We start from the raw sequence: 25,738 nt of genomic DNA on the forward strand, positions 1-25,738 counted from the left end.
TCGTGAATATACTAATTTTTATGGACCCTTCCCCCAATATATGCATTTTTGTAAACAATGATTGGTTGGAGAACGCCATTGCAAAATTCAGTTAAGTGTGAGTTTTGAAGGATAACTGTGTTTCAGTTTGCATATTGTTTCAGAAAATGCAAAATGGAAAGATTCACTTTTCAATGCACTTTTCAATGTTTAATAATAATAATAATAATAATAATAATAATAATAATAATAATTTATTATTTATACCCCGCCCATCTTGCTGGGTTTCCCCAGCCACTCTGGGCAGCTTCCAACAGAAAGATAAAACACAGTAATCTATTAAACATTAAAAGCCTCCCTGAACAGGGCTGCCTTCAGATGTCTTCTAAAAGTCTGGTAGTTGTTCTCTTTGACATCTGTTGGGAGAACGTTCCACAGGGCATGCGCCACCACCGAGAAGGCCCTCTGCCTAGTTCCCTGAAACTTGGCTTCTCGCAACGAGGGAACCGCCAGAAGGCCCTCGGTGCTGGACCTCAGTGTAATAGATTACTGTGTTTTATTTTTCTGTTGGAAGCTGCCCAGAGTGGCTGGGGAAACCCAGCCAGATGGGTGGGGTATTAATAATAATAATAATAATAATATATTATTATTATTATTATTATTATTATTATTATTATTATTATTATTATTATTATTATTTTCCTCCCCCATCCGTATTTATGGCATCTCATATCATGGGCTCCTTCACACAGCTGGCTAATTGTGCAGGCTGATTTGCTTCCACAAAGCTTACATGGAGGCTATACTATTTCCAATCTGTATACAGTAGAACATTCCTGTCTGTGAATATCCAGCAGTGTACATTCAATGCATACTTACCTTGATTTGCTTGTAGAATGCTTATATGTCTTCCCATTAATTTTCGTTCATCCCACACTTTTCATTTCCCTGTCACTTTCCTAACTGCAAAAACGCCTGTTTCTTTTTGAAGGTGGATTTGTTGCAAAGGGCTACAAGGCATTTTATTCCACTTTCATTGTGCAAACCTAGATTTACGGTGTGCGCTTGAATCCATCCTTCAAACTAGTGACAGTCTGGAAGCGATCTAGGTTAGATTGTTGCAGTGCTCTCTGCAAGGGGCTGCTTTTCAACAAAACAAAACAAAAGAAAAAGAAAAAGTTGATTCGGCAGTCCTAAGGCAACACACACTGGGCATTCCATACACTTGACGTGACGGAAATGTGCTCAACAAAGGAGCATATTGCAGAACTACATAGTTTTTGTTTCAAAAAACGAACATGGTTCTTCAGATTTCTGGTATGCTTTCTCAGAGAAAGTCATTTTGCCAGTGGATGAAAATTCAGTTATAAACTTCATTAAAGCTAAGCAAAATTGAGTTGGAGCCTAACCTCCACTCATTTCATCTAATGGCAAAACTTTCATTTATAGGAGACTGGTTTTCATAGCTTATCAGAGCTGCTAGCTCATTTCCACTGTGTCATAGATTCTGCAGTAAAAATTGTTTCAGGGTAATATGGCAGAGTCTGAGCTTCAGCTGTATATATGGAGTCATCTGCCACTTACAATTAAGGGCATAGCTGCCAAGTTATCCCCCTTTTTAAGGGATTTTCCATTATGCTGAATAGGCTTTCTCGCGAGAAAAGGGAAAACTTGGCAGCTATGATTAAGGGTGAATATGTTCTTTGATATTTTAGAAATTCATCTTTTGGAAACCGATGCTGCATTCATGTGTCTCTCTAATAAATTTACAAGGTGCACTTTATTTTAATGACTATTATACCAAAAAGTGATCACTGGTGATTTTTGTTGTTGTTGTTGTTGTTGTTGTTGTTGTTGTTGTTGAGGGGAGGGTTGTCTGAGAAATATCATCAGTAGATGAATTAACTTTCACTTGGCTCAGAAAATACTTTTCTTTTGTCATAGCCACTTACCATTCCAATAAATGAAAAACAGCTGCAATATTCACTAATGAGTTCTAATAAATGCTGCTCAATGGATTCTTGTCAGATGAAGCAATAGATTAGGGGTCAACAAACTTTTTCAGCAGGGGGCCGGTCCACTGTCCCTCAGACCTTGGGGGGGGGCAGACTATATTTTTTGGGGGGGGGGGGAGAGAATGAATTCCTGTGTCCCACAAATAACCCAGGGATGTGTTTTAAATAAAAGGACACATTCTACTCATGTAAAAACACACTGATTCCCGGACCGTTTGCGGGCCGGATTTAGAAGGTGATTGGGCCAGATCCGGCCCCCGCGCCTTAGTTTGCCTACCCATGCAATAGATGCTGGGTTCACTCAAGGCTGCAGGCTAACCTTGGATGTCTGTTCTGCCCAAACAGCTCAGCAAGGAGAGGCACCATAGCTCAAACTAAAGGACTGCAGCTTAGTGGTAATGTACAACCTTTGTAAGCAGATTGTCCAGGTTCAATCCTGAGTATATCCAGAGTTACTTCTTTTTAAAAACAGGTAACAGGTGATAGGAAAATCAGGCTCTGTTCAGATACTATCTTCTTGCCTTCTTACAACCAGTAGAGTGGGTGGTCCTGGCTTTTAGCTTCCTCCTCTTTACTCTGACTACGCAATCAGAAAAGATGAAGATCAAGTATAATTTTTACAACCCTTCCTTTTCTTTAATCTGCTTCACATGAATTGTGCTGTTGTGATATTACGTTTCCAAGCGTGGCTGGTATGGTAATTGAAATGACAAAATGTCTGTCAGCAAGTTAATCATGCATAGAAATAAACAGCTAATTTCAGGTAATCTGAAATTTGTTTTTACCATTAGCATCCGTTTAGGAAGCCCGAGAACCCTTATTACCTAAACAGTATTTATAATGTTTATCTAAATGCAAATGAGAATATTAGCAGTTATATTTGTGGGTCTCACAACCATATATTGCATTAAAAGTCAGGAGGCAAATGTCTGCAGATAAATTCTAACCCCCACTCCGTCCCCCAGCTCACATTACAACAATCTGAACTTCCTAAAGACTAATTCCAACTTTACTTTGTGGTGGGTGACAACTCACAATAACATCTTTAAAAGCTGGTGGGAGAGGTGGGATAACTTGTTGGGACAGCTTTGTTGCTTGTCTTATCTGAACTTCGTACCCTTATCTGAAATCCTGAATCATGACTTCTGAGCACTGTGTCTGCAGCCCAGCCTGTACCGTTGCTTGCCTGAATAAAGACCTATTTATTACTCACAAGTAAGTCCTGAATCCATATACAATGCTATTATATTCTATCAAAGATAGAAAGCAGCTGCAACAGAACCCCAGGATTCCCCTGCTCAAACCAGTGCTATGGTTCAGTTCTACAACAAAGTTGAGGAAAGCTAATGAGTTTTTAAATATTCCATAAAGAAAAAATTCCACCTCTTTCCATAGAAGTTCCATTGTTTTCATGCCTTAGTATTGGGTAATCATTGTGGTGCCATTAAGGGTATGGTGTCAATTAGAAGCCTGTGCTAAAAGTCACTTCCTCGGAGAAGTGTGATGCTTCACTGTGAATAAATGAGGTTCCACTGAATTGTAAAACTGAGAAATCTCATGAGGGCTGTTATACCTTTGTGCAGTCTTGAATTTAAAGTTATTGAATCATCCAGTTTGGCTGCTCTAGAGTACAATGCAAGATTTAAAACTCGAGCGCTTTGTGCTTTTAAAAGAGTACCTTCATTGTGTGCAGCAGGAGGAGAGAGACTTAAGGATTTTCCAAGAACCATGGCAGCAATAAGGAAAACGAAAATAGCTAACTTGAAATCCTGGCAAGGAAGATGTTCTCATGAAAGCCAGTTTGGTGTGACGGTTAGAGTGCTGGACTAAGACCTGATAGGCCTGTGTTCAAATCCCCACTCAAGCCATGTAGTTCACTAGGTGCCATTGGACCAGCCGCCACCTCTCGGCCTAACCTACCTGGCAAGTTCAGTTGGACTTGCTGAACAAATCATCTTCTCTTTGTGATCTGTCCAGGGTGCTGAGGCCAAAAAGACCAGACAGTTGCTGCCACGTATGAGCTCAGGCTATTTATTGTCGACTCCAGCCTTCCAAACATGATGCCTCCTCAGATGTTGGTGGCCCACAACCCCATCAACCCTAATTGACCATGCTGGCTGTGGCTGATGGGATTTGGGAGTCCAACAACATATGAAGGGCAGCAGGTTGGAGAAGGCTTTGTGGGTCTGAAGGAGCTTTCCACATCATGTATCTGATCCTTTTAACTGGAGATGTCTCAGATATAGGACCTGGTTGGACTCTTCCTGCTTAGTATTTGCTCTAATTGCCAGTAGCAGCTGATGCAGTGGAATGTCGCTAGTTTGACTGTAGCTTACCTGGTCCACTCAGCCTCGACCATGCTGCCACTGTCCAGATAAGCTACTTTGATACCAGGGTTTAGGAGGGCAGCTCCACCGCACCAGCCACTGCTGCTTGCTGCATGCATGCATTTCCACCCAACCCGGGCTTGGCCTTGCCAGAACTGGAGACTTCCAGGGTGCCACTTCAACCCCAGACAAGAGCGGCGCTGCCTAGAAACGAAACAACTCCAGGGAACCAAATGTTACTGGAGAACATTTTCTCCCCTTGCTTTCATATTTACACCGTATGATTAAAGAATGCATTCTATACATCAGGCATGTCCAATAGGTAGGTCGTGATCTACTGGTAGATCACTGGACGTCTGCAGTAGATCACTGGTAGATCATTGGCTCTCCACAAAGGAACTGAACAACTGTGGCTTCCCTTTAAAAAGCTCAGCATTTTACCTCCTTCCTGAAAAAACTCAACGACTTTGACCCGAACCCCTCAAAAATGGGCCTTCCTCCTTCCTAAAAGAAGCTCAACAACTTTGGCCTGAACCCCCAAAAAGGGGGTAGATCACTGCCAGTTTTTAACTCTCTTCTCTTGGGAGTTGGCCACCCCTGCTATACATTATGGATAGCTACCTTGAGAGTGCTATTTTCAGTGCATTGAGGTGAAACCTTGGAACAAATGTTGATCATTGTTAAAATGCACCAGGAAAAACACAGTCCATTGTAAGACAAAGTAAGTGAAGCTGCACTTTCTGCTCAAGTACTGCATTGCAGAACTGTTGTTGTTGTTGTTGTTGTTGTTGTTGTTGTTGTTGTTGTTGTTGTAGTAGTAAACTTGGCATCTATCAGGGGTTCCAGTGCAGACAACTCTTGCTATTCACGTATCCAGACTTTGGATATGAATTGCTATTCATATATCCCAACTTTGAGCAGAACCTCCCTATTCCATTAATAACGCCACCATTGTTATCTCCTTGTGTTTATTTCAGCTTTTTAGTGCCACTAGAGACCCCTTATTTTCTTGGTGGTCAGTAACATTTTTACTATTGCCATGCACTAAGAATGAAGGTTTACTATCTTTTCCCCGCTTGCTTTCTCATCGTTGGTGTGGTAGTGGCCATGTAGCAACTGAAGGTGCAAGAAAATATTCTACAGCAACTCACATCCACATGAGTGGATCATTAATTTCTTTAAACATGAAAATATGGTCTCTTTCATTAACATTTACAGAAATTGTAGCCACCTGCGTTAGAATCTATACTGCCTCTCTGTATAAAAAGCAACTTTGGCCAGTGATTGGATTAACTGAATTTATTTTGTTCGAGGTTTCCGTCATACAAGAATATGGTATGTAAACTTGTTGCTTAATTTGTATGTTATGCTACTTAGTTTGCATAAGGATTATGTTATATGATGTTTGTTTAATTCAGAGTATGCATGGCTGACTCTAAATTAAGTCCAGTTGGGCAAAACAAGCTATTATCACAGAATCCTTGTCATGCCATACCTTCAAGTTTTCCATCTGATCCGATATTTACATACAAGGAACGTTAGAATCTTCAAAACAGTGATACGTGGAACATCATAAGATAAGCAGACCATATTGTACTTATTGCCAATATGCCAGTTTAGGAACCAAATAGACTATCTCCTGACCATCCATTGGACTTAAATTTTCTTGATATGTTCTGTTTGCATGATGTGTTGGTCTATGGAATTACACTTTGTGAGTTATTATATGTTGAGTTGTGTTTGAAATAGAAGTTACATAGTCAAAAACAGCCTGTTACGTTGTGTGTGTCGTTACCAGGATTGTATTTACGTAACCTAAGGTTTAGTAGTATTCCACATTAAACCCTGCTTTTAGTTTTAGATCATCCACCCATCAGTTAGGCGGTCGTTCCCTTGCCCTTTTAAAATTGTAGGGTCTCTACACTAGCACCGCTTTATTCCATTGACCCAAGGCATCTCTTGCCAAATACTCTACATATGCACATTTTAACTTTGCAGACTTACTCTCTGCAAGTACTTTAGGAATCAGAAATGGCAAATTGCTTATCAGAAAAATAAAAAAGACTTGGTTCATGTGTGCCCGTCCCTTTGGACAGGTGTGCCCTTCCCTTTGGTAGGAGAGTGGTCATGCACCCTTGTCCTTACCATTATTATTATTAATTATTATTATTTATACCCCACCCATCTGACTGGGTTTTCCCCGCCACTCTGGGCGGCTTCCAACAAATACCAAAATACATTAAAATATCACAGATTTAAAACTTCCCTAAACAGGGCTGCCTTTAGGTGTTTTCTAAATGTCAGGTAGTTGTTTATCTCCTTGACCTCCGATGGAAGAGCGTTCCACAGCAGTGTTTCTCAACCTTTTTTGGGCCACGGCACACTTGTTCCGTGAAAAAAATCACGAGGCACACCACCATTTAAAAAGTTAAAAAATTTAACTCTGTGCCGCCCTATATTATAATTATGACTGTAAGAAACACTTGCCAAATATTGCTTTCCGGCGGGTTAGTGACGTGTATTGGCGGCCGCCAGGCTCGTTTGCACTGAGCTTTGGGAAAGAGGAGGAGAAATATTGCTTTCCGGCGGGTTAGTGTTGTTTATTGGCGGCCGCCAGGCACGTGACAATGCAAATCGCCCTTCTCGTCGCGGCACGTCGCGGCACACCAGCCAGCGTCTCGCGGCACACTAGTGTGACGTGGAACAGTGGTTGAGAAACGCTGTTCCACAGGACGGGCGCCACTACCGAGAAGGCCCTCTGCCTGGTTCCCTGTAGCTTTGCTTCTCGCAGTAAGGGAACCGCCAGAAGGCCCTCGGTGCTGGATCTCAGTGTCCGGGCTGAACAATGGGGGTGGAGACGCTTCTTCAGGTATACAGGACCGAGGTCGTTTAAGGCTTTAAAGGTCAGCACCAACACTTAATTGTGCTCGGAAACGTACCGGGAGCCAATGTAGATCTTTCAAGACTGGTGTTATGTGGTCTCGGTGGCCGCTCCCAGTCACCAGTCTAGCTACCGCATTCTGGATTAATTGCAGTTTCTGGGTCACCTTCAAAGGTAGCCCCACGTAGAGCGCATTGCAGTAGTCCAAGCGGGAGATAACTAGAGCATGCACCACTCTGGTGAGACAGTCTGCAGGCAGGTAGGGTCTCAGCCTGCGTACCAGATGGAGCTGGTAGACAGCCGCCCTGGACACAGAATTAACCTGTGCCTCCATGGACAGCTGTGAGTCCAAAATGACTCCCAGGCTGCACACCTGGTCCTTCAGGACCAGGGAGTCCCCCACCCCGCCCACCCCCTGTCCCCCCAAAACAGTACTTCTGTCTTGTCAGGATTCAACCATGACTACGAAGGGATTTCTTAGGTACTGCTGAATGGATAATTGTTCCATTTGTATGATTTGTGTCTTCAAATGGTGGTGTAGTGGAGCTACTGCATTAATCAGGTTATTGCATAAAGAGCCATACACGTGAAGTCCTCCTGATAAACTATACACAAGGTACTTGATTAAATCAGGATTGATGTAATATTTTTAAAGTCAGCCAACATCATTCCTTTCTTTCCCTCTCTCAATTATATTTGCAGGAACGAACTACAAAGATCCAGCAGCTGATAATAATATGAACTCAGCCAGAGAGCAGAAAATCCAACAGTTTTTCCTCTTCTGAATCCAGTCTTCCTGGAAAAGGTCAATGAAAAATGTAGAACACAAAACTTAGAACACAAAAGGCAATTTTAGCATTCCCACCACCACGACCACCAGTACAAATTAACTACTGGAAAGGGGAACAGTGTGTGGCCTCTATGAGTGCTTTCAGCTTCTCTCCTTGCAAACACAGCCTCTCTTATCTTGGATTGGAACCCTGGCGTGTTGGCGATTCCTGCTTAGCACAAAAGCTATCCCAGCAGGCAGGGTCTTCAGGTGCAAGAGGCACAGCAGAGGCAACTAAATCATCAAAAGTCAGTGTTGTAAATGTAGTCTGGGTCACGGCAGAAGAAAGCACCTGAGGAGGAGAAGAAGAAGGGGGAGAAATTCACAGAAATGCAGATCAGTATTTCCATGATTGAAGAACAAGGTTGCAATCATTTTTCCCTGTTTGTAACATTAAAACACACACCTATTTTACAGACGGGAGAGGCAGAGAAAGATAGATCTAATTCTAACTTTGAAAGGCAACCCAGTATGTTCACATTTGAGCATGGCCCCAAGGTTCTGGAATCTGAAGGACCAGGGTGAAGGGGGTCAGATTTTCCCCATTTTGGTCCATTATCATTTGGTCAGTCTGCTCTGCCCCACATTCTTCCCTGCTGAAACTGCCACGTGCAGTTTTCTGTGCTTTTCGGTACACAACTGTCCATCACTCCATCTTTTATGCTGAAATATGGGAAGCTCCATCAATATTGGCATTCCACCAGCTCTTGAAGACACACCCATTTAGACAAGCATTTACTATGTCTGTTTTAGTGGATTTAGTTTTATATATTTTAATTAAAGGGTAAAGGGACCCCTGACCATTAGGTCCAGTCGTGACCGACTCTGGGGTTGCGCGCTCATCTTGCATTATTGGCCGAGGGAGCCGGTGTATAGCTTCCAGGTCATGTGGCCAGCATGACAAAGCCGCTTCTGGCAAACCAGAGCAGCACATGGAAACGCCGTTTACCTTCCCGCTGTAGCGGTTCCTATTTATCTACTTGCATTTTGACGTGCTTTCGAACTGCTAGGTTGGCAGGAGCTGGGACCAAGCAACGGGATATTTTAATTAGGGATGTTTTAATGTAGTTTCATTTTTGTAACTGGGTTTATTCTTGTTATTTTGCTATTGGCTTTTATTCAATTGTGAACCGCCTTGGCATTTCTTCTTCAGATGAAAGACTATATTAATTACTTAAATAATAGTTTGATAATAATAATAATAATAATAATAATAATAATAATAATAATAATAATAAATGTATGCACCAATGCATATGCATGCTGATTCAGTGAAAGAGAAGAAAAAGGAATCCATGCTGTTGTGTGATCACATCAAGAAATGCCCAAAATAACTGAGAACATTCAGTTGTGTGAGGGAGAAAGCATATGGAAACATTTGTGATTCATGGCTCCCTTTAATAGATTTTGTGAAACGCAGATATTTATACATTAAAGTTGATTTGATCTGAAATAATTGTTGATTGATTCTGCTTTTGCTACACCCCCCCCCCCCCGGTTTTTAAACCGCTTTAATATTTTCACATTGGCCGACATCCAGTGATGCCCACTTGCTTGTGCAACAGAAATCTGTTTTTACATAATAGGACTTCTGGTTTCACTCCTCCCTGTTCCAGTCCCCCATGCACCCCCAAAATCTGCTTTGGGTGGTTCCCCAGCCCTCTGGAGCATATTTTGGAGGCACACAGAGCTAGAAGAGGAAAGAAGCACCCCATTACATAAGCAGACGCCCACTCGTGCCACAATGGATCTCACCTTTTCTAGGTTTCTAACCAAATTCTTCTGAAAGTTAATACAATATTTTTATGGTAATATTCATCAAAGTTTGAGTTTATCCCAAACCACACCATAGCTTTCCTAGCACCCTTGCACTTGATTGCTAGCTTTTTATAAACTACGTAATTCAGCTGTGGGATATCGATTTTAAAGTCTCCCTTTTCTGCAGTTGTTTTTTATGTGTTTGCTATTAACAGCGCAATGCAAACACCCTTCACATCAGGCTGGGGCAAGTGGGGTTGGTTGGGAGGTGTCCCTCTGCCCAGCCCTGCTGGGTTCCGCCACCTCTGTAGAGTGACACCAGCATCACTTCACTGTAAGATCTGGTGAGCTTTGGGGAGAATGCTGGGCTAGAAGGGCCATGTCATGAATGAGCCAGCTCCCAGTGAATGTCTGCAGCCAGCTCTCAGGGAAGGTTTGCAGACAACTGAAGAAAGCAGCCAGGAACAGAGAGGGTTGAAAACTGGTGCAAACAGAGAAGGAAGTAGTTTGTCAGAATGGGAAGAGATTGGAGCTGATCCAATCCCTCCTAAGAATCAGCTAAGGGGAGGGATGTTAGACTGGAAACAAAGCAAGAGGCACAAAGTGAGAAAGTTCAATATCTTCTGTAACCGGAAGGCATCTTCAGAAGGGTCTTCTTGATTGATGGTGGCGGAGGCTGTGTTAAGCTCTCCGGAGCTATCTGTTGTTTTGACAATAAATCATCCTTTTAAATTAACTACACTTACTGAGTGATCAAGCCGGGGATGGACTCCTGACAGGCCACTGGCCTGGTCCATCAGGCTCTCATATTATTGTGAAGCTCCCCCTTCCACCCACCAAAATGAAGGTCGGCGGAAATGTTTCCCACAAGTTCTTTACTAGCAGCAGTCAGCAGAGAGCCCCAACATGGAGTTTTCTGGTGGCAGAGATGAGCAGGTCCAGGAACTGTTGGACCGGGCAGCAGATTGGGCTAGATGATCTCCAATAACATATCCCAAGTATTCTATTTAATTCTAGGATCTGAAAACAGGTGGATGGTATTTTCTACCCTAGGTATTTATTAACAGCTGCTTGGAATTGTATTCCAGTCAAGAGTGCTATTGTGTATTTAAAAATTCAACAGCTATTTAGCATTGAGTCATCTCAAGGCAGAAGACACAATATCACAAGACTACTAACAATTCTGCTTGATATTGAAAATTACCCCAACACATAGCTGCCAAGTTATCCCTTTTTTTAAGGGATTTTCCCTTATGCTGAATAGGCTTCCTTGCGAGAAAAGGGAAAACTTGGCAGCTATGCCCCAACATCTTACCGCAGCTGGCTTCTCTCCAAACTCTCCTGGTTTCCCCAGAGCAACTGCAACATGGTGACAATCATCTAGCCGTGTTTCCTAGATGGCAAAAGGGGGGAAAGTGTACCGAATAACTACCAACACCAATACCAAGCAAATGTAGGAGAGTAAAAGTTTAGATAGTACAGACTGCCTACATTTTTCCATTGTTGCTACATGTTTCAGGAAGTCCGGTGAAGTGACAGCCTAGGTAAATTAACCTGTTGGCCTGTCAACCCTCTTATGTAACGCTTCCTGTTTCACGTGTGCAATGTTGCCAAGGTGGATCTGCTCTAGAACATATCTGCAGCAAGTAATATTAAGGAAGAGGTGTCCAGGGGCAAAATCCACTCCTCTAGGCCCCTCTGTCCACAGAATTGAGGATTTTGGTAGCTGCAAATTTGTCAAGCAGTGCTGAAAAAGTCACAGCTATTAATGCATTGCCTTCTACACAACCATAGCAGAGTAGCCTACCCTTTGGTTACCCTTTAACTCTCTTCCCACCCCATCATTTGGATTGTCTTTCTCCCTATTTTAAAGGAAACAGAAAACAAAGAAAACAGCAATGGAGAAATTAGTTGTCAGCGCATGACCTACGTAGGGGGAGGGGCCTAGCTCATCAGTTGAAGACCAGTGCTTTAACCATTTCTATTCTGTTCTCTGTGGGTGGTAAAAAAAAGTAGTCTCTTTTTTACCTACTATGCTTGATTCCATTTGTAAGGTCCCATCCCTCCTCCCCACCCCATTTCATACACTATCAAAGCAGAAACTGAGTTCCCTAAAGTGAAGTTAAGAGGTTATTTCTCGGTGACTTAATATTAACATCATTTCCCATTTCGAAAAGCAAACACAGGAGTCTAAATGTTAGTTACTGCCACTACTGGCATGAGGTCCCCCCAGACTGCAGACGTTAAAAGCTTTACGGGTGCTCCAACTGGGTGCATTATAAGGTTGTGTGGCATTTCTAGCGGACAAAGCAGGTTTTTTCTCTTCTTCTTTGGAAACACCAGCAAATTTCTTTATGAGAGTTCAACAAAGCAACAGCACAATCACTCCCGAAAGCCATGGGCAAATTTGGCCATTACAGGGAAAACGTGAAGGTAGTTTGATTGCTCCTCGAGACACAGCACAAATACCAAGCGGGGGAAATGAGAGGCTCTGGTGGGCGAAGAGAGTGGCACAAAAAAATGCACAAAAAAATCTCCCTGAGGGAGAAAGTTCTGCCTCGAGTCTGCCCTCTGCCCTTAAAATCAATCAGGCACAACCGATGGTCTCCTCCCAGGCCAATGGATTTTCAAGGCGACCCAGAAACACTGGCCACGCAACCGACTGGGCAAGCTCCTTTTCTTCTCCCACCCTGCACCCTCACAAATCGGGATCCCAAGCAAGCAGGGGCTCACGGGTAGGCAATTTAAGCGTTGCACCAACATCTTATGGTATTTCAAGACAATATCTATATATATATATAAATGTAGGCATTGCACACGCGGATGTAACAGCCTTTCTCCGTAACCATTGAACTGTAATGTAACAAATTTGGCCACAATGTTCCATGCCCATCAGAGGGATCTGGCATAAAAAAAAATCCAAAATAGCAAACCTTTCATACCTAAAATAACGATTAAACACAAAAAAGCGGCACCCAAATTAGACGTCACCAGCAGAAGCTCTGAAGACTCCAGCAGCATCCAATAGAAAGGCAGATCGCCCACTGCTGCCTGCAAAGCCACGCCACCAGATGACATCAAAAAATTGCACAGCAACCAACTGAAAACATGCCTTTTGCAGCAACAAGGCCTAACATTGCCAAGTGGAAGTAGGGGCCTGCCTGGGGGGGGGGGATGGGGGTGCCAAATAGGGGGCAGGGATAGGTAATGGGTCAGAACAGGGTGGGGGGAGACACAGGGATGAAACCTGCCCTCTCCACAGTATCTCACCTCAGCTTTGCAGACTAGGCTGAGTGGATTTAGGGGCCTGCCTGAGTAGGGGTTTTTTTTTGGGGGGGGCGAATAGGCCACAGCATAGAATCAACTGAATATGGACCTTTTACAGGGCCGTGCCTTTGGGTAGAATAAACCCACATAACACACATGGGTAGGGGAGTTACAGGTAGGTAGCCGTGTTGGTCTGAGTCGAAGCAAAATAAAAAAAATCCTTCAGTAGCACCTTAAAGACCAACTAGGGTAGGGTAGGGGAATCAGGGTTGAGACAGGGCAAAATTTTACAGAACACGCGCATTGGGGAAACGATCGTGTACAAAATGAACGGGTCACAGGGATAACCCGGGGGGGGGGGGCTGGACAGAGGAGAGGAGGGAAATCACTGGGGTAAGTGGGGGGTTTAGGGGAAGGAGAGGGGGGAATCACAGGGATAAGCCGGGGTGGGGGAAAGAGGGGGCATAATAGATCATGGATCAGGACAGAGTTGGGGGATTCACAGGGATGAGGGAGGGGGATGAGGGGGGGAAATCACAGGGATAAGCCGGGGGGTGAGGGGAGGAGTGGGGGAATCACAGGCATATGTCATGGATTGGCACAGGGTAGGGGAAATCACACAAATAACCCACAGCAATGCGTGGCAGGGCCAGCTAGTATAGTATAACTTTAGGGAGAGGTTTGCAGGTTGGAGCCTCACCTCAAAACTCCATTCCTTTTCTTCTTCGCCATCCAAGAGCATAACTGTCTCCTTATACGTTTTCCCCACTTCCAGTTGCAGTGGGGATACATTAAACTCAATCCTCTGAAGGTCAAAACCTATCCCGACACCAATGGCTTTTATAAAGCTCTCTTTTAGTGCCTAAAAGTAAAAAAATAAATAAATTCAAAATGCAGGTGGTCAACCCGTGTATGGTTAAAGTATCTAAGCTTTGTATTGTGTGTTCTATGTTATATATTAATATTATGACATTTTGTACATTTGAAACATTTAAACACAATTGTTTTACAAAATGCAGGCCAAACAATACCCTCCTCCAAATTCTTCTTTGTAGGCTTTCAAAGCAAATATATAAACGATTTAATAAAAGTTATTCAAAACAAAGCCACTCAAATATTTGAAGAGGAGCTGTGTTGACTGGATTACGGATAAACGGTTAAAAATAAAAATAGTCAGTTACCCAGTGCCTATGAAACATATCCAACTGAAGCCATTCACTGTTCATGGACTTAATTGCTCTCCATTCTTCCTCTGTAAACTGCCGCTTCATAATTCGAAAGAAGTCCGGAATTGAACCACTCCCTGCAATTAGAAAACAAAATGACTGGGAGGGGAGATGGGTGGGGACTGTGGGGATTATTCTGAACCCGACCATTGGTTCATTTAGCTCAGTACAGTCTACACAGAGTGGCAGTATCTCTCCTGGATTTTAGAAAGAGAGCGTGCCCCAGCCCTGCCTAGAGATGGCGGGGATCTGGAACAAATTTATATGATATTTGAAAGACAACTGCAAGCAATTAACAAAGTTAGCAGGGTTATCTGAAGATTTGTAAAATGAAATTGCTCCCTATTCAGGCTGAGTAATATAATATTTTAGGTAATGATATAACAAGGATTGGAAACGAAGTGAAATGTAAAGATGTAGAGTTTAATTTTGTTAACCATCGGACATAAGATAAAAGAGATAAAATAAGAGGGTATGATGTTACATAATGTGATTATATGTAAAACCAATAAAAATCATTGATAAAAATAAATAAATAGAGACGGTGGGAATTGAACCGTCTGTGCTCTGTCCCTCTCTGGCAGCTCATTGTGTTTCCACGGAAGTTGAGGAGAAAAGGGCAAATTGAGCCAACCGTGGCTGCCCTAATGCTGCTAGATTTCAAATCCCATCAGCCCCCCAGCCAGCAAAGCCAACCATCAAGGATGATAGGAGTTGTAATCCAGGGGTAGGCAACCTAAGGCCTGGGGGCCGGATGCGGCCCAATCGCCTTCTCAATCCGGCCCACGGACGGTCTGGGAATCAGTGTGTTTTTACATGAGTAGAATGTGTCCTTTTATTTAAAATGCAACTCTGGGTTATTTTTGGGGCATAGGAATTCATTCATTTCCCCACCCCACCCCCCAAAAAATAGTTTCCCCCCCCCCACATGGTCTGAGGGACAGTGGAGTGGACCACAGCTGAAAAAGGTTGCTGACCCTTGTTGTAATCCAATAACATCTGAAAGGTCACAGGTTTCTGACCCTTGTCTTAGGTGAGGAGTTGCAAATTCAGGATAGTATCAAACATACTGAAGGAATGGCACAATTCAGAGTATTACACATATGGTCAATTGCGTGTTAATCTGGAGAGCCAAGGTCAGTGAGGATGGAATTTTCAACTGAAGCCAGAACTCTTCCTGCTGGGGATTATGGATATACAGTTAGAAAAGGACTCTGGAACTTCTTTACAATATACGATTACAGCTGTGAGACTTTCTATGCACAAAGATGGAAGGGCTCATGATTAGCAACAAAGGAAGAACGGCTTTTTAAAACAAATGAACTTAGCGGAGACGGCGAAATTGACATGTTTAATTAGAGAAAAGTAATTGTTAATGATTGTTAAGGATAGGAAATATCTCATGGAGTTTTTGCATTGAACTCTAACCCGTGTCCGGTCAGCTTCAGAATGAGTTATCTGCCATCAGCACTCTGGCCGTCTCAGCGATTGTTTCATTGCCCTCAGATCCATGGAAAACCACGGGGATGTCCGGGCTCCATGCAACTGAAGAGGGCGCTTCGGAGCCAAACAGTCAATAGCCTTGGTTAACTCCACATTCCAGCGGGCCACCAGGGAATCAGCTGAAAGGCCATCAACATGGGATAAAGCATCCCCTACCACTCTCTGGAAACCATTTGGATCCATTAAGTGGCAGAGGCGGACCATCCGAATTGGTCCCACCTCCCTGCAGAGGGGAAGGGTTGCGGAGAAGTCCAGTTGCACCAGGTAGTGATCTGACCATGGCACTTAGTTTCACTTTTAATTGGTGTGAGATCAGCAACATCCATAGAGGTGAACATCAGGTCCAAGGCATGTCTGCGGCTATGAGTTGGGCCAGACTTATTCAAAGCTTTACTAACTAGAACTTCTTCAAAAACAAGTCCAAAACAATCAGTGATACAGCTGGATAATTCCATAAGGCATATGCATATCCAAGCATAGGTTCTTAATTATAATGTATAAGTTTATGCAGCTCCTGGAGAGACTTCATTATCACATTCTTTTGTTCTCTGTGGCGTCCAGAGAGAGACTTAATAGGCAACTTCCTTCAAAATGGAGATTTGCAATTGAATACCGTAATCACATGATCTAAGGTTAAACACTCACATGTAAACTAGCAGAGAATAGCAACAGTTAATGGCCAATCCAACTAAAGCTCAGAGAGAGCTGTCTTCTAAACTTAGTATATACTAAAATGGAATTTTCCAATGTTGAACCCTTTCAGCAATAAACAAACAATCATTCTCCTTTTCAGTGTGCACTTCAACAATTATACTTCACAGAGAAACAAGACTAGATTTCTCTGCCATATTTATTTCCAGAGAAAGCAGTGTTTGAACAAAAGAACAAAAAGTGCTTCCTCAAAGCAAAGAATGTCCATTAGGGGCTATTTCAGTATTTCTCAAAGAGTGGCCTGAGACTCAGCACCACAGCCTGCCCCTCTGCCCTGCCCCTAGTGCCAGAATTCTGAACTGCATTCTTTTATCGAGGCAACAGAGTGGGGGGAGGGAGGGCAACTTCCCAGGAATAATAAATACTTTATTTTAATTTCAAATAAAACTTCTATAAAGCTAACACATTTATCTTTGGAGTTTTTTTAAACAAACAAACAAACAAACATATTTATCTGTTATCCTGCAGGTTAGATACAGACTTCTGGGTCACGAAAACCTAGGCATGAGGTACTCATTTATAAAATGGGATGAAGTGACAGAAAAAAAATTCTTTTCAGCAACTGTGCTGCTAAATATCTCATTAGCAACATAAACGTAATTAATGTTTTATCTGTTACGAATAGATTAAAAAAGCTGTTGTGCAGCTCATACTCCTTATGTTTGTAATTGAAAGCAACAATTTCTTATCTCCCCTCAAACAGAAAAGCAACAGACACTTTTTTTCTTATTGAGGGTGGGAGATAAGTCAAATATTATCACCATCCAGGGCACTAAATAAAGGCTTTAGATCTCTGAAATGGAGGAATCCTAGGCACATGTACCTGGGAGCAAGACCCAGTGAAACAGCAGAACTTAACTTTCAAGTATTCATGCCTGAGATTTGTCTGGGAAGAGAATAATTGGCTGCTAGAATCTTCATGTCTAATTTCCTCCTGAATGAATCGTATCTGAACTTCGCTCCCTCTCTAGAGTGTTCATTTCAGGGAGCAGACAATCCAGCTTTGCGTCAGCAGTTGTAAAATTAGTTTTAACTTATTTTTAATTGATTTCCCCTGGCAAGGGATAGATGATAACTGTTAGCTGACGGGGTAGGATAAGCCCTGAGGACGGATGATAACATTAATGTTAATGACGGCTAAAATGTTAGGGGGAAAGTGAAGAGTATTCTGAAGGCACCAAGAGAGGGGTGTGCAGTTTCTGGTTTGCTCTAGGCCCACATTTCAGAAGCATATCTTAAAAAAACAAAAAAACAAAAAACAAAACCAAAAAAGGTATCTATGTCTCAAGTGCTTAGAAAAGGAAATACCATCATCCAGGGCGCTCCAAGTATTGGTCCTTAGCATGCAGCCATGAACAGTGGTACCTCGCTAGACGAATGCCCTGCTAGATAAATTTTTCGCTAGACGAATGGGTTTTGCGATCGGAGGTTGCCTCGCAAGACGAATTCGTTTTGTGAAAAAATCATCTAGCGAATCGCGGTTTCCCATAGCAATGCATTGAAATTCAATGAATGCGTTCCTATGGGCAAATAAAAAAAAATCAATGCATTCCTATTGGATTCGCAAGATGAATTTTTCGCAAAACAAATTGACTCACAGAATGAATTAAATTCGTCTTGCGAGGCACCACTGAATTCTATAAATCACTGCAGAACCTGTCTGCACATTATTCTTACAGGCAGATTATTCTTACATGAGCAGTTTTGAGAAGCAATAGGGCATGACACTTATATTTCCCCCCTCTCTTTGCACAAGGGTCCTGCAGCATTTCCAAGTGCACAACAGGCAGAAATTCAACAGGCATAGATTTTCACTGCTGCATTCCCATCTTCCCAACGGCAGCCATGGGGAAGCTTGAGCCTGAGTTTAACTCTTTCTCTGCTCTACTCCCTTTTAAAAAAAAACACAGCAGCAGCAACAACACATCCCTGCATGGCACCAGTGCAGGCATTTACATTATTTCCTCCATGTTAAGTTACTTTTAAGTTGCAGCGGTCTCAATGGGAGCAAGCGGCCCCCGTGCTCAACTCTCGCTGCAATTTAGAGGACTCAAATAGCGCTTAATTTGGTCTGTCCACCGGCTTGTGCAACAAAAATCCACTTGCACAGCAGGACCTCTAGCTCACCTAACCTGTTGAGGTTTCCAAAGGCAACACGTTACAGTAATCTGGCAGGGACTAGGATGCTAATAATCAGAGCTGGCCTTGGTCATTCATCCCTTTAGACTGCAATCCAAAGTTGTGCAGAAGGGGAGATAAAGTGTTGCATCTGCAACCGGGGCACTCAAGGTGGCACTGGAAGGGGATGGCCGCAGACAATTCAGGAACCAATCTCTGCACCATCTTAGCCTGCCTTTTAGAATGCAGCTAAAGCTTATCTTTCCTGGTGGTCTTCCATACCTGCTGTTTTTTAAACATTATGAAGCAGCTCTAACTTTAGACCAGTGTTTCCCAAACTTGGGTCTCAAGCTCTTTTTGTACTTCAGCTCCCATAATCCCTAGCTAGCAGGAGGAGTGGTCATGGATGATGGGAACTGTAGTTCATAAACAACCGGAGACCCAAGTTTGGGAAATACTGCTTTAGACGGTTTCACCCAAAAAGTTGACTTTTAATGAATTTCAGGTTCCTGATTCGATTTCTTATGGCTTTGCACAAGGCAAGGCACTACTAGATTTTCATCAGTCTCCACAGGAGCTTCCCAACACCTTGCAAATAAAAGTTGTTATTGAGTGTTGGGGAGGCATCAAGAACAGTATGGAATCACCGGAAAACTAGCACGTCTTATACTTCTCCACCCCACTACCCACCAAAAAGAGATAAAGGCAAAACAAAGTAATTAAGCAGCCTGGTCTGAAGAACAAATCTACACTACAAAAATACCTGCTCTATACCAGTTAGATTATCATGGTTTGCCCCAAAGAATCCTGGGAACTGTAGTGTAGCAAAGGTGCTGAGAAGTTCCTGTTAGAGATCTCTATTCGTTCCCTGACAGAGATACAGCTCTTATAGAAGAGAAAACGGATTGGTTATTATCGTGTATTTGGGTGCCAAAATGGTTTTTCACATATTATGACGAGCATCCCCTTTTCAATGTGGCGGTTGAAATGTTGCAGATGGCCTCATCCGCAAATGCTTAACGTTTCGGAACATGAATTTCGGAGCAGATGGAAAGGTTTTCCACAGATCAAGAGTGCCACCCTGTGGCTGCTCTTAAGAAAAATAAAAATAAAAATCCCTTGTAACTCTTAAGGTTTTGGAACATAAAGCCTCTTTCCTTTCTGGAAGGAAACCTCCCCCCCTTCCACAGAATAGGGGGGTTTCAGCCCAGCCTTTTGTTTTCCAAAGAATCATATTGGTATAGTTTGGTAGTTTGTTTACATGAATTGCTTAGCCCAAGGCAGGGTACATACAACTGCATTATAAGAACTTTAAGAACTTGGTGCTTGAGATTACTTTTCGCTCCCATTTCTTTTCCCTCATCGGTCATGTCTTTTTAGATCATGAGCCTGTTGCCAGGGACCATCTTAGTACTTATATTTGCCACAACCCCAGCTTTTTCAGCTCAAAGGTGAGGTAGAAATACCTTAAATGCGCAAATAAATACTGCTACAGATTGGGGTGGGACTAAACCCTAGATACTATACATGGCAAGATTTTGAATATTTGGAGTATTGAAGGGGAAATTGCAGGCAAGTGGAAAAAACACAAGCTAAGTTTCTGTTCCAAGCCTAGGTTAGAGGTATTAACGTGACAAAAAGTTTTGATAGCCCACCTGAGAGGAATACAGGGCCTAGGCAGGCAGAGGTTGCCATGGTGATGGGGTGTGTGTTTGAGGTGACAGGAAAAGGGAGTTTTTAGAGCGATGTGTTCTGGAAAGAGGAAGGGGGAGAACAAAGACTGGGATCCATCTTGGGCAGGCTGGCTGCAGGCTGGCTGGGAGAGATGCCTTTGACTCCATGGCTGCGGGGGACCAGCCCCTCTTGAAATGACCATGCTGTAAGACAGGCACCCCCAAACTCGGCCCTCCAGCTGTTTTGGGACTACAACTCCCATCATCCCTAGCTAACAGGACCAGTGGTCAGGGATGATGGGAATTCTAGTCCCAAAACAGCTGGAGGGCCGAAGTTTGGGGGTGCCTGCTGTAAGATCTGGACTCCCTCCACACAGACTGAAGGTGTGAATATGTGAATAAATCCTATTTCTTAAAGCTACGACAATCTCCGCCGCGTCTTCAATTCTCCAAAGCAGCACAAAACCACCTGGAACCAACTGGGGGTGACACCCAACTTCTGTAACAAGACGTACATGCATACATTCAAGAAAAACATGTCAAACAAAATTAGAAACATGCTGAAGGTCTCCTTGGCACCTCTAGGAAGGGCTGGGTAAGATTCCCTCCTGAAACCTTGGACAACAACTGCCACAGTGTTGTGGGCAATGTTGAGCTAGCTAGATGAACCAACGGACTGGCTTGGTATAAGGCTACTTCCTGCATTCCTAAGATTGAAACAATTCAGCCAATGGCAGTCAGAGACTGTCTGTGACAGAAGGAAAGCTCAGCCAGTTTCTGGCACCTCAAAAATCCCTCTACAGTGTGTCGCATCCCCGCAACAGGGTGAGCTCCTGCCCAACTAGCAGTTCGAAAGCACGTCAAAGTGCAAGCAGATAAATAGGTTCCGCTCCGGCGGGAAGGTAAACGGCGTTTCCGTGCGCTGCTCTGGTTTCGCCAGAAGCTGCTTAGTCATGCTGGCCACATGACCCGGAAATACTGTCTGCAGACAAACGCCGGCTCCCTCAGCCTGTAAAGCGAGATGAGCGCCGCAACCCCAGTGTCATCTGCAACTGGACTTAACTGTCAGGACACCTTTTTATAGTACACTACCTGGCATGCTTGTCTTCGTAACGTCAATGCCAGCTTGGCAGTCAGGCTCGGCGGCAAGAACAGCATAATTCCCTTGATGGGACACATTAAAGCTGAAGCTGGAATGGGCACCGCTTAAGTCATTTGCAAGGACAGGTTTGCCTTTTGAAGTCCTTTGTAACTTTATTTCGTTCCAGGGAATCTTCAGCTTCTCTGCAATTAATTTTCTTATCAGCAGACGGCCAGCCTATGAGGCAAAATGAACAAATAATGCACAGCAAATAACTGTTCTATGTAAAAGGGGGGGAAGGGGGGAGGATATATTAAGATACCATTCGCCTTTTAAAATGTTTTGACAGTTCATTATAGAGCACCGCTATGCTTTATATGCTTTTAAAAACAGAATTAAAACACAAGTTGGCCCAAATATTACAGCTACTTTATAATATAATAATATAATAGAATATAGAATAGAACAGAATAGAATAATAATGCACACACACATCTACATTTGAGGGGTCAGTATACCTGAAGGAGTGTCTCCACCCCCATTGTTCTGCCCGGACACAGAGGTCCAGCGCCGAGGGCCTACTGGAGATTCCCTCACTGCAAGAAGTGAGGTTTCAGGGAACCAGGCAGAGGGCCTTCTCGGTAGTGGCACCTGCCCTGTGGAATGCCATCCCATCAGATGTCAAAGAGATAAATAACTACCTGACATTTAGAAGACATCTGAAGGCAGCCCTGTTCAGGGAAGTTTTTAATGTGTGACATGTTAATGTATTTAAAATCTTTGTTGGAAGCTGCCCAGAGTGGCTGTGGAAACCCAACCAGATGGGTGGGGTACAAATAATAAATAACAACAACAACAACAATAACAATAATTATTATTCCACTCTTCCTTCAAGAAAGATGGAAACAGGGGCTGTCCAACTTTATACTCACAGCAACCCTGAGAGGTAGGCTTGGCTTAAACCTTGTCTCTCTCATCCGTCCTATACCCTCCAACCCAGCCCCCATATGCTTCGGACTACAACTCCCGCAGCCATGCTGACAGGGAATAATGGAACTATCTGGAGGGAACCAGCTTGGGGAAGCTGCTCTAATTAATACACTGAAATAGAACAGTAGCAATGATGGAACTTACTGTCTATACACATGAACAGGAGAAACAAATGGCTGGTCCTTAGTTTGTTAGGAAACGGTTCACTTTTATTACATTTGCGAATGATGCATTTAATGAGGAACTCACAGGCATTGCTCTCTATGATTTAGCAGAGGGTTTGCACTCCACACACCCCCTCCCAGGGCTATTTTTATGATTTAAAAAAAGTATTAGAAAGATTGCACTCATATATTACCCGTTGAGCATCAGCACCACCTATAGCACAGGAGATAATGTAAGTAGCAAACAGAAATCCCATTTTCGCATCTGCCTGCAGAGCTGATCGTACCACACAGTTCTGCCGTGACTCAAACCGATTTACATTTCATTTATTTTAAAACGTTGGCTGGAACTAGATGTTACAGAGCATGCATGGATGCCACCGAAGAGCCTGGCATCTACGTCTCCTCCTTTCAACTCTTTTATTCCGTTACATAATAAAGTTCTAAAACGGCCAGGAGAAATTACCATTGTAGGGGCAGTTCTGGGAGGAGAGGAGCTAAATGACAACTGGTCCCAGCCAAGATGAGGGTCACCTGGAGCCATCTTTATATATCTTTAGGCAAAAACTTTCCTTTATAACCAGGCCTTTTAGAAGTAGGCGGGGTGTTTTTAATGTATTTCTATTTCCTCTTGATTTTAATATATCTTTGTGGGAGGGTTTGTCTGACTGTTTGGTCAGTGGATTATAAGACGCTTTGTGCTGCCCTGGGCAAGATAAATCAACCATCAAATTTATTTTAAAAATAAAAATGATGATGGAAAGAGATGGTTAGTCTCTTCTGCATCCTTTTGATATAGCCAAGTGGGGGATGGCCACTGGGACAGGGCTAGAGAAACTTAAGTTTAAGGGCTGGATGTGGCCCTCCAGAGATCTATCTGGCCCTCAGAATGCTCTCCAGGCCACACCCCTTTCCCCAGGCCAAAGCCCTCACTGGGCTTGCTTTGTACCCTCCTTGAGTATTTTTGCCAGGCTGGAATGTGTCCTTGGACTCTGATATTTGCTCCTGCTTGCCTGGATGGAGGAAACAGAGAGGAGTGTTTCAGTTTATGTAGAAACTAGCAAATTGGATAGCTCAGTTGGTAGAGCATGAGACTCAATCTCAGGGTGGTGGGTTCCAGCCCTACGTTGGGCAAAAGATTCCTGCATTGCAAGGGCTTGGACTAGATGGTCCCTTCCAACTACGATCCTATGATCTCTTTTATGTGCGAAGGCAAAATTAAGCATTCTTTGCTTCTGGCCCTGACCACCACTGGTATATGGCCCCCAGAAAGCTGCCCATAAGGGAATGTGGCCCTTGGGGCTGAAAACAGTTCCCAACCCTTGCTCTAGAGAGGGGCAATAGACAACAGAGGACCCAGCACCCTGCCATTTTTCATTTTGCAAGTATTCAAGATTGAAAGTAGGCTTAAAGAATCCTCCATTTAAGGAAACTCAATGAAGGCCCAAACGCCCAATACCCTGGAGCCAATGCTATGCTGATGGGGCAGTTTGGCCTAGCAGTTATCAGCATAGGAGACTGGGCACAGACTCTATTGGTTCAATGCATCTCTCACTTGTAAAAGTCTATGTCTAGAAGCACCACCTTTATGCTAAAATAACAACTAGGAGATGAGAGATATTTATCTCAGCACAGTATATCTTAAAATAAGAGCATAAGTATATGTATACCACTGCAGCCTTGGCATCGCGACGGAAGGCAAACTGTTCAATGCGCTCTCTCTCTTCAGGCTGTATGAGGCGCATGGACAGCAACCAATCTTCACGGCAAGGGACCCAGGTGCCATAGGAAAAGGCCCAACGTATTCTCTCCATAGCAAGATGCTCCAAGGAAGCCACAGCACACCGGAACATATGTTTTAAAATGTCAGCCTGAGGGGTACACACGTGGCGGAGAGGGGAGAGAAATGGGAGGCTGACAGCACGCTTGGGCCAGTTAGTTCTGGGTTCAAATCCCTACTCAAGTTAGGACGTTGCGTGAATAACCATCTTTCAGTCTCTCGCAGGGTTGTTGTGAATGCAAAATGGATTAAACCCCTCTCCATGTGAGGTCAGTGAAGGAAGGAACAGGATCAGAATCATATAAATAGAATGATGCTCTGTCTTTTCTCCAGCGTAAACAAATGCCTCCTCTGCCCAGACTGCAATTCTGTAAGCCTCATTCAATTTAGTGGTGCTTACTTCCAATTAGGTGTGTTTAGGAATAAAGGATTTGAATGCAAATGCACCCCAAAGGTCTTCTCTCAAGGACTGGATTTCAAGTGGACCCCTTGTAGTTTTCAAAACCCGCTCCTCTTGGCATTCATTACTTAAAGAGATCGCAGCTGACAATGTACACGAATAGACAAATTGTTTCCCTTCTTTTGCTAGCAATCGAGGCAGTTTTTTTTTAAGGAGAGGGGAAAACGCGTTGCTCTCCTGGGGAGAAATAGCGCTGCTGCTTCCAGGAGTGAACGGGGCTGGCTGGACTCACTCGAACATCCGAAGTGCTGAGCGTAGAGATGCTCTGCCTATGGCTGCAATTCTTAACCCCACTTACCTGGGAGTAAGCCTCACTGAATTCAACGGGGCTTACTTCAGAGTATAGGCGTGGTTTAGGATTGCACCAAGAACTTTTTAAGCCAGGGGACTCCAAGGCTGCAGGAAGCCCCGCTGGACTCAGCAGGGCTTGCTTCCGAGTAGGCAGGCGAAGCACTCCGCGCTGCAGAACTGCAGCAGCAAAACTCGAGGGGAAATGGGGCAATAAAGTGCAAGCTCCGCAGCACGCGTAGCTCACTCTCTCCTCTGGTCGCTCCCTTTGATGAAGGTTCGAAAAAGAGGAGGAGGGAGGGAGGGACTCGCGGAGGTTAGAGAGGGAGAGGAAACGCAGCAGCCAATCGGGAGCCAAATGCAAAACAGGGCAGACCAATCACCATCTCCCTCCGGAGAGTACATAGAGGTATTAACAAGAGAAAAAAGAAAAGAAGTTTGCGCGCGGTGCTCATTCTGATTTCTGCTTTACAGCAGCCACATGCGGGGCAACAGCATTGCATAATACGGGCCGAAGGTTGTGGGAGAATCTCCATCTCCACATACCTATAGAGCCATGTCCTATATTATTTACGTTGCTTTCTCCCCCCCCCCGGCCACGCTCGCTTTCAATTGATAACCCGAAGCGTCTCTCTGTTTTCATCCAGCTCGCAGCTCTTGGGAGCGGAGGGCGGTCCCCGCTCTTGAC

The 25,738-nt window shown here is 43.7% G+C and overlaps 1 protein-coding gene across 2 annotated transcripts; it reads right to left on the reverse strand.

Moving 5' to 3' along the window:
• Positions 1-7,629: 7,629 nt before the first annotated feature.
• On the reverse strand, positions 7,630-25,346 carry AASDHPPT (aminoadipate-semialdehyde dehydrogenase-phosphopantetheinyl transferase). Of its 2 annotated transcripts, XM_060273852.1 has the most exons (6): positions 24,193-25,345; positions 21,380-21,605; positions 14,238-14,359; positions 13,757-13,918; positions 11,105-11,182; positions 7,630-8,323 (listed from the first exon to the last, which is right to left on the reverse strand). In XM_060273852.1, the coding sequence occupies exons 1-6, from the start codon at positions 24,373-24,375 to the stop codon at positions 8,165-8,167; spliced, it is 930 nt and encodes a 309-aa protein (XP_060129835.1). In that variant the 5' UTR covers positions 24,376-25,345; the 3' UTR covers positions 7,630-8,164. The 2 variants fall into 2 exon arrangements, with proteins under 2 accessions (XP_060129835.1, XP_034971630.2); XM_035115739.2 differs by lacking the exon at positions 11,105-11,182 and having other exon boundaries at positions 24,193-25,346.
• Between the last annotated feature and the right edge of the window lie 392 nt (positions 25,347-25,738).

The sequence above is a fragment of the Zootoca vivipara genome, chromosome 4 (assembly GCF_963506605.1).
Source record: "Zootoca vivipara chromosome 4, rZooViv1.1, whole genome shotgun sequence".
In the NCBI taxonomy this organism is placed as follows: Eukaryota; Metazoa; Chordata; class Lepidosauria; order Squamata; family Lacertidae; genus Zootoca; species Zootoca vivipara.

Excerpts from the sequence above, each read along its gene's own strand:
- AASDHPPT (XM_060273852.1), bottom strand. The coding sequence starts at position 24,375 with ATGTTCCGGTGTGCTGTGGCTTCCTTGGAGCATCTTGCTATGGAGAGA. Across the intron at positions 14,360-21,379 it reads TACGAAGACAAGCATGCCAG|GGAGTGGTTCAATTCCGGAC; the intron begins GTAGTGTACTAT and ends TTCTAATTGCAG. Across the intron at positions 13,919-14,237 it reads ATATGTTTCATAGGCACTGG|GCACTAAAAGAGAGCTTTAT; the intron begins GTAACTGACTAT and ends TTTTACTTTTAG.